The sequence below is a fragment of the Mya arenaria genome, chromosome 15 (genome assembly GCF_026914265.1).
Source record: "Mya arenaria isolate MELC-2E11 chromosome 15, ASM2691426v1".
NCBI lineage: Eukaryota > Metazoa > Mollusca > Bivalvia > Myida > Myidae > Mya > Mya arenaria.
In genome coordinates, this window is record NC_069136.1 from 13693022 (window position 1) to 13702393 (window position 9372).

Sequence of the window (9372 nt, forward strand, 5' to 3'; positions counted from 1 at the left end):
GTGACCTACAATCATTTTAGGCTAAGGCTTAACAAGTTTGAGATATTTTCGCAGTCGATTGATCTGCTGACAGAAACGCGCTTGATTAACTAGCTTTCAGACGTAAAAGTATAGCTATTATTGAGGAAAGTATGACATGTTCACCCCAATTTGTTTGCTGACCTGAAAATGCTTTGAAAAATCAGAGATTAATTACGTTTTGGGAGCAGCAACGACCGAGTATAGTCCAATTAGATCAACGAAGTAGCGCAAATGTCGTCATGAGCGAATACATTTTTGATATTGAAACATGCTAATGAACTATTGAAAGATGTATTTGGCGAAACTTATCTTCGCAAAAAATATTTCTAGGTTTTGCTCTTTAACGATGATATGCGTGCTATCTTACATTTGGTCAATGGAGCCGGAGGCTTGAGTAAGGTTAAGGGCTATTTTGATTAAAAAGGGAAAATGTGCAAGTTGACAGAAATAAAGTTGAGGCAATAATAATAAAATATTTATTTGCATTTGACCTCCAATTATTGTTTCAAAGGTTGAATTGTTTGAATCTGTGGAGAGGAATGATTACCAAAATGTTGTGTAAAAAGTAAATATTGGCTTTGGTATGTTGCCTTATATAGGCCCCAAAATCCATCTAAAGACAGTCTTTCCCTATGGTTATGTGTCTCCTATTATTGCCATTTTGGCCTCAATTCTGAAGTTGACAGTATGGCTACTGGCATTGTCCTTAAATTGTCCGTAATGTACTTTTGGGTTCAATTAGATTTATGCTCATACGTAAACATTAGATAAACAGTTTGACCTGCCGAAATTTTCGCTTCGTTCTACTTAAGTCTTAAATACTTGAACAAAGCTTTTGTATTGTAAGTGAACTAGATTAACGCCATTTTTCGGCAGCCGGATCTAGCCATACGTTAACAGTTTGCAAATTGTGTATGCCTGTGATTTGTGATTTTCAAGTCATGCTTTGCAAGTAAAATATGAACGCGGTGATTGGGAGTTCCTGAAAACGCACCTGACTTTACCAACAAAGCTCTTAGAGTATTAAATATCATGCTTCATTTACATTACCATTATCATACGGCCTTGTAATCGAATTTGGGCCAACATTGTGTCTTCAATATATTCTTCCAAAAGCTTTTCTCAGACCCTTTGACCTTAGTTTGACACCACACGATCAGAATCTGGCTAGTTGTCTACGTAAGATTAAACTTATTTATTTAACAACGAGAATGGAACAAATCATTACGTCAATAATAAATCACTCTTATTCGCACAATGCTTCTCTAGATTGTTTTTTGTGGTATGGAGGGAGTCGGAGTACTCGGTTGAAATTCACGTGACACAAACCTAACCCACATTATAGTGGCCTACATCTGAACCGAAACTATAAGAAATAGAGCTTCTTGTTACGTTTCAATTGTAAAAACATTGACTTTAATAAATATGTCACACCATGTCAAACCATTGTATTATTAGGCATAAAACACTCGGATTTCATATTTCCGGATAACGTCAAATCTTCAAAATATGAAACGTATTTCTTCTCGTCAAGGTTATTATATGCAGTCGCAAATATTGAAAAACTTGCATTGATCTTCGATTTATCTTTATAATACCTAACGAGCAAGTTATGAATACTTCTGTGAAAACTACAGAAACAAGCTCAGTAGCAAAAAAAATAAACATAAACCCAGTTTCATGGCACTGGGTAAACGCCAAAGACAGAACGTGGTATTTTAGTAAAACTGATTAATAATTTATTTAGGCAAACATCCTGACAAAACTAATTGGATTTCGACATTTTGTTTACTGCACCTAGACCAAGATTATTTGTCCAAAACAGTGGCTCACATTATTTGGTAACTTATACAGCGTATGTATACCACGTGCTTAATTGCGTCATAAATGCTACGTCGGAAGGCAATATTTTGAGTCGAATGAAGACTTTAAACAAAGATGATCTCACTATTTCTTCACCATTTTAAATGAAATATAGCGCAGTCTACGTTGCTTCCGGGGCACCGCCTTTGGTCTTTTATCAGAGTTTGATTGAGAATTTAGTTTCTTAAAACACTTCAACAAACCTTTTCACAATAAGACCGATTGACAGAGCACTGTGAACAGATTATTTTGGAAACAGGTTTGTCAAAGTGTTTGATGAAGCTAATCACCTTATCAAACTTCGTCAATAAAACGAAGGAGGGGCTCTTTAAGCGGCATAGACTGCCCTTTGTTTTATTTAAAATGTTGAAGTAAAAGAAAAAATATATTTAATTTAAGTCATTATTTTAAGCAAAATGTTGACATCCGACGTAGCATATATGACGTAATTTATCACGTGGTCTTTTAATATGCTGACCTTTAAATGCATTTATGTTCCTTGAAAACATACATGAGAAACATTACAATTTTTCCATTTAAATATTACGTTCTGCAATAATATATAGTCCTTGTGATACATACAAATAGTTAATTACTGATATTCTACATTAACAAATCTTTCCAAACGTAAGTGTTGCTGATCGCCGACAGTCTGTTTAGAGTACCAGCAATAGATTGAAGTGAATTTTAACTTGTGCATAACAGTTCATTTTCCATTTTTAGTGAACTTTACCCATGAAATGTTCATGTTGAACAATCCATTTAATGCTTTTATGTTGTTTTGTTTGTTACAAAAGGTAACCTCTTTAATTATGTTTGTCGCTAGGAGTAAAAATTTATAATTCAATCACTACTTTTAAAATAAATTGACACAAGACCACACTCTCGCGTAAAATCGTGCCAACGAGAGTGATTAATATAATGTTGTAATAACTTATTCACAATCGTTGTAAAAATATGTTTAGACTAAAATACAATGAAGTTACTTCCCTATGATAAAAACTGAATACCTCACTTTTAAACCAGCAAATTATGTAAAAACACTGATCTTGAAAAAAGAGAGCATATGTTTAAATTAAGATTAATTTTAAAACAAACACAATTGATTAGGGAAATGGCGATCCTATTTTCAACCGTTGTTTGGGCTGAAGTCTCAAACAATTGCTTTCGAACAAAACAGTAAACGAAATCAAATGTTTAAACATGTTAAATCCAATGTTATATCATCTGGGTAATATCTTTTCAAACTGTCTGACTTTGTAATACGAACTCTCCGAAATTATCACTCTACAATAACCTAAAATACCCCACCAAACGTCAAATATTATACGTGTTGAACAAACGAAGTGCGATATGGATTCTGTTTACAAGCTGATCTCTGGCAGTGAAGGTGATTTAATATCCATGTATCATAAACCATGTACAATCCAACAAACTCTTATTCTTTAAAAAATGTTTTTTTTTATTCAATGCAAATCAACAATTGTTTTGTTTACACTTTCGACTTTTCAAATAGTCTTTCAGTATAAAGTGACAAGTGCAATGAAATCATGCCCTGTTCAATTAAAACATCGTGTATAAACTTTTTATAAAATTGGACATTTCTATCAGAACTGAAACTCAATTGCAGATCATACTGCTAATTTTTAATCGTTATGCATACTTATTTAAACGTTAAGAATGTTTTAATTGCAATTAATTCTTGTGTTTAAGCTGTATGAACAAAGACGGGCAAGCGAGCGAATTACGATAGCGCGCTTCATGGAATTTGCTCGCCGGTGCTAATACAACAAGAGCGTAAGAAAGGTGCAATCAATCCTTATATGGCCATGAAAAATGTAGTATCACTATCTCAATCGTAAATGATTTTCATAAAAGTAGCTCAATTGAAGTTTGTCTCCACTCATAACAATTAACGCCTACTCGGAAGATAATACTCAATAAATTTCCCTTTTTCGGCGAAGCTAATAAGATGGGCTTATCTAAGATTGCTGACCCAGAAAATTTTGTAGCGTTTGTGTGTGTGTGCGTGTGTGTGTGTGTGCGTGTGTGTGTGTGCGTGTGTGCGCGTGCGCGTGTGTGTGTAAGCTTATGTAAACTCGCTCTCGGGCCTTGCTCCGATAAGATTGTTGGTCATTTTAGGTTTCTGAGTATAGTACACAGACAGAATGTAACCATGGTTAGAGCTACCCTGATTCTTTAACGTACACCAGTCACACTGTCAAATGTTGTTATTAAAATAAAATGTTTATAGGGCGAATACATTATTACGTACATGGATCACACATTTCCGGAAACTTGAAAATCATCTTCCTAGCTTGCTGGAGATTGTTATTTCATTTGTAAACTCCAATAAGATAAATATGGTGCACCAGGGTCCCTGTTTCCAAACAGTCTCAAGTTTGAGTTCAGACTCAAGACTCGAAACTACAAATCTTCATTTCATAATTTTCCTTCTTGTTTTGCATTGATAGCGACCTTTGTTGTAATATACTAATATCTGAATGTTTTGCTATTATTTGCACACATTACTGTTAAATAAAACGAATAAAATGGTGTTTGTTTCTTCGTAAAACTGCTTGTCTGAGTCAAAAGTCGGACTTAGGATTGTTCGTAATTATGGATTCAGGTCTAACCTGAATTCCCATCTTCTTTGAATTTACAAATACATTCACAAAGTAGAATCTCATTTTTTTCTAGATTTTATATAAAACATAATTAAAGACAGAAACAACATTTTCAAGATTTTGTTTCTCTTTTTTCGTTTTTAAACAACTTGGTTTATCTTGTTTTATCAACGAATCCTTACTTACATATAACATTTATCTTTGCTTAATTGCAAATTATTATTATTATTATTATTTACCAGACTTCTCAAGCACTTTTTTCATGTACATTAACACCTTCAAAAGTACTGTACAGAATTACTAGAATGTTACAATATTTAAAAAGATAAAAATAAAAATATTTAAGCAAATGAATTGTCTAATGTCTCTTATTCGTCCATTTATGTAGCATTCATTGCGCATTTGACGAAACAATAAACGAGTTTTGTGTTGTGTGCAGTATACTAGTTGATAGCCATTCGGAACACATCCGCCAGTCTGCTAAATCTTGCAGGTTACGAATGTAAAAATGTAAGAGTACCTAATGTTAATTTCTGCATTTGTTTTTTCTATTCACCATACCGCAACATCATATGAGTTTTGTTCGTGGTCATCAAGCCGGCAAGTGGGTTTCTCAACTGTTTTTATTGAACATACCGCAAACATCATATGAGATTTATACGTGGTCATCAAGCCGGCAAGTGGGTTTTTCAACTGTTTCTATTCACCATACCGCAAACATCATATGAGATTTGCTCGTGGTCACCAAGCCGGCCAAGTGGGTGTGTACGAGTTCTCCATCATAGACTCTCGCACAACAGGGTCACAACGATCGAAACGCAGCAAAAGATTTCATAATCTTCAAGTTCCATTGACGCCGATTATTTCTTAAAAACAAGGACTACCTGAATGATTTATAATTAAAATGTAAACCCTGTTTGACGGCACAAGGTAAGCCATGTTTATGCCATATCAGTACATTGACTAATGATCTTCTTTATCTGGTTTAAGCCTTACGGTTGTTTATTTAAGAATGAAACATGGATAAACTTGATCTTATTTGTATTGTTTATATTTTTACCGCATAAGATGTACTCCTGCACGAGGTTGCGTAACTTTATTAAATACAAAGTTGTTACGTTAAACCGTTTCTATTTTACTGATAATTAAGTAACGTTACTTTCTTCGATTGTTGTTTAAAGTTTAGAACACGAGTGGAACTTTCATCCTATATATTTAAAAACAACTCGTGTACCATCTTATTAACATGTTTAAGCTATACTCCAGTTTTAAGCTTTGTCTTATAGTTGATTAATTACTGTTGTCAATATACAGCGATTGTTTTATAAATTGTCTAACAAAATAAATTTACTGACTTGAGTATAAAAGAAAACAATAATAACTACCGAACAAGCCGAATAGTCCATCAATATATCAACGAATATATCAAAAGGCAAAAGACACCGAACGAAAAGTAAAACAGTAAAAACTACAAGGACAAGCCGAATCGGCCAATTATCAAAAGGCAATAGCCGGAATGACACCGAACGAGAAAAATAAACGTACAAACACCACGAACAGACCACACACACATCGGAAAAGCTTTATTGATAAACTGTGAGTGGGTAAACTTAACCCAACATTGATCGATGATCACAAATTCAATGACATATTAAAAACTCATCAAAGTCAATATCAATTTAAAACAATGAAATAAAGTAAAACTAATCAATACACTGATTTTAAGTAATACACGATCGGATACAAACATAACATGCAAACTACTGAATTAAGCGAGTGCAAGAGTTATCTCTTTTAATTCTTAAGTCGTAATAAAATGGCTGTACAGTTTCCGATTAGTACATCAAAACTTACTAAAATGTGTCTGCCTAAAAAAACATCCGTGTTGTAGTGTTTTGTTTTATATGTAAGACATATAACATATCGGGCGGTTTTTTATGGTCAACGATGCAAAAATGCAACTGCATTTATTTTATTACATATGGAAATTGGCCGTATGCTCCTACAAGATGGTTTCCATTGCTTTTTCGATGTAATGTTTATAAAAAACGAAAATAGATCTCTCAGAAGCATGATGTATTCGTATAAATTCAGGTAAATATTTCACAGTTATGAAATTATCCTCAGCGTCATTGCATTCTGCCAAGTGTCAACAATCATCATAAATGGTATACAATCAATGTCAAGGTCATTAATCCCATTCCCTCACTCCACGTATTTATTCCTTATGTCATACACTAGAATCCTATTTCCGAAATCCATTCCAACAAACAAGCGGTTTGTTTTTGCACAAAAAGCTAACGATCTAGGCTGGCGAAGGTCATTATTCGCATCTAAAAGAGGTATTAACTTCTCATCGCCTTTAACCAGCTGACACACAGTATTACTGTTGTACCCGCATACATAAACTACTCCGCCGGAATCTATTGTTATTCCTCGTACACCGTTCACTTTGGAACCCTTTCTGTCACACTTAAAGTGGACTGTGTTCTCTCTTGACAGACTGGTAATTTTAATCATCTCAGAGTCACTAACGTACAAGGAGTCCTTGTCGATACTCAAAGCCATGTAAAATGGTCTACTATACAGTGGTGATCCTGATTTATTAGTGCATATAGTTCTCATAACATCACCGGATAAATTCAGTACGGCAATATTGCTGCGACCTTCATTGTATGAGACAAAGAGCATTCCTTTCGCATATAGCAGGCCACTGCAAGATTTCAGTAAGATGAGATTCCTGTCTTTCGTGAGATGTCCATCTTCAGATATGGATATAATTGCGACAGTGGAAATGGCGGGTAGTGCAACAGCTAATTGATCAGCTTTAATCCTTGTAATGCCAAGAGGACAAGTCCGCATAACAAGTGATGAAACTATGTTGTCTTTAGTGACATTAATAAGCTTAACCTTGCAGTTGTAGCTATCAGACACTGCAAGCATATCTGATGACAACAATGTCATATCTGCGATATCACATTTTTTTAATTCGGACTCCGTTCTCACATTCAAAGACGTCGCGTAGTTTGCTTTTCTCGGACAGTTGACGTCCCTGAATTCGATATTTCCAACGTTAACGTTCTTGAAGTCAGCCTCCAGACATGGAATGACGCAGTACCTAGTTAAACAATAAGAAAACAATGCATTAATTTGACCGTTAACAAAGGTAAGCTCTTTTTTGTAAGTCTAATGTAATTTATGTGTTTTATTACTGACGCATGGGCATGCATAATATATAAATATAAGTATATAACAACAAGAACATTGTTATATGCCCACATGTTAAATTAAACATGAACTTAACCTTGACGTACACTAGTGTTAAAAAATATAGAATGCGGATTCCAATACGTAAAAGAAGGTACCGTGTTATTTTCTTAGACTCTTGCAACATGTCCATCTCCACTCTGCCTACTTCCATCCTCTTTAGGGTTCTCTTTGCCTCGATAAACCTTTTAACAAAATTGTGTGCATCAGTACTGTCTGCTTGACAAATTCTCTGACCTTCTAGCATTTCCCTCAGTCTGTGATGTTTTGAATTTGCTTTCGAAATTCTTTCGATGTCTCCCATCTCAATATCTTGAACGATTTCAGCCAGCATATTCTTCTTGTCCTCGAAATACTTAATGATCATGTCTATACTATTTTCCAATTCTTCCTTCGCACTACAAGCATAGAATTTAACCAAATTTGTACTGTCATCAGTTTCACTTTTCAAGTCAGCTAGTTCATTTACCATCTGAGTAATGTCTTTGTTAATTTGATCAACCTCAATACCATGTTCTTTACTATTTACAACGTCAGGTATGTACTGAACATTTGAGCACGCTCTATGCTGTGCTGTTACACACGTTGAGCACAAGACTTCCTCACAGTCTTTACAAAAATATTTTATAAATTCATAAGAATGATTGCCGCACCTCTCAGAAAAGGAAGGTTCAACGGAAGACTCTAAAGGCCCTGTTGGTTTAGGAATATTTCCAGTAGGGCTTTCTTGATCACCGACGATGTTCATGATCGTATGATCCTTTGATATAGTAAATTTCGTATGGATTTCACAACATGATGCGCAGTAATTTTCTTGGCAATCTTGGCAAGATCGCTTTGCGGGAACTTCTTTTCCGATGTTCTTACACGAATAACAAAACACTTTATAATCCTCATCAGAACCGAAATCTAGACTTTCTTGCTTCATGTTCATGTTTTTTGTTTTACTTTTAAACATTTTCTTTACAATTTACTGACTGGTAATATTATTCATCTCATCATTTCATATATTGAATTTTATGAAAACATTGTCCACGCAAATTGTAAATACATGAATGAAAACTTAAAACGATCTGGATAAAGCGATACCTAGTTTCGGTTGAGGATTACATTGTTAAGAAAGTGAAGCGTCTCCGGAAATGGGCAATGACATATTTAATGTTATACACTACTAATTAATTTCCCTTTACATTTCAGTGTAAAAAGAAACACTTCAAATCCAGAAATGATTTACCTCCGAGATATTCATGAACTGTGTCTCTCTGATACCAGATATAGGATTGTACTCAAAGTATAACAACTAGAAATTAAAAGCATTACTCAGACTTAAATAAAATATCAGTCTGTGGTAGCATTCTCAATTGTCTCAAATATCAACACTGCATTCTCGACAAAGTCCGGGGTCTTAGCATTTAGTTATAACGTATCTTTCAAGCGTTACTTGCGAAATTCTGAATACAGACAGATAAGAAAACAGACCAAACCTGACAATTATTCAAGCTATATTATTGACAATTATGGTATTTGCTCTGTATGTATGTTTTGTCATTTGCAAAAACTTCACTTGAATATCTTGAACGGTTATTGGGTTATG

At 34.4% G+C, this 9372-nt stretch overlaps 1 protein-coding gene across 1 annotated transcript; it reads right to left on the minus strand.

Moving 5' to 3' along the window:
• Positions 1–6716: 6716 nt before the first annotated feature.
• LOC128219124 (uncharacterized) lies at positions 6717–8712 on the minus strand. Its single transcript, XM_052926945.1, has 2 exons — positions 7877–8712; positions 6717–7629 (listed from the first exon to the last, which is right to left on the minus strand). The coding sequence occupies exons 1-2, from the start codon at positions 8710–8712 to the stop codon at positions 6717–6719; spliced, it is 1749 nt and encodes a 582-aa protein (XP_052782905.1).
• Between the last annotated feature and the right edge of the window lie 660 nt (positions 8713–9372).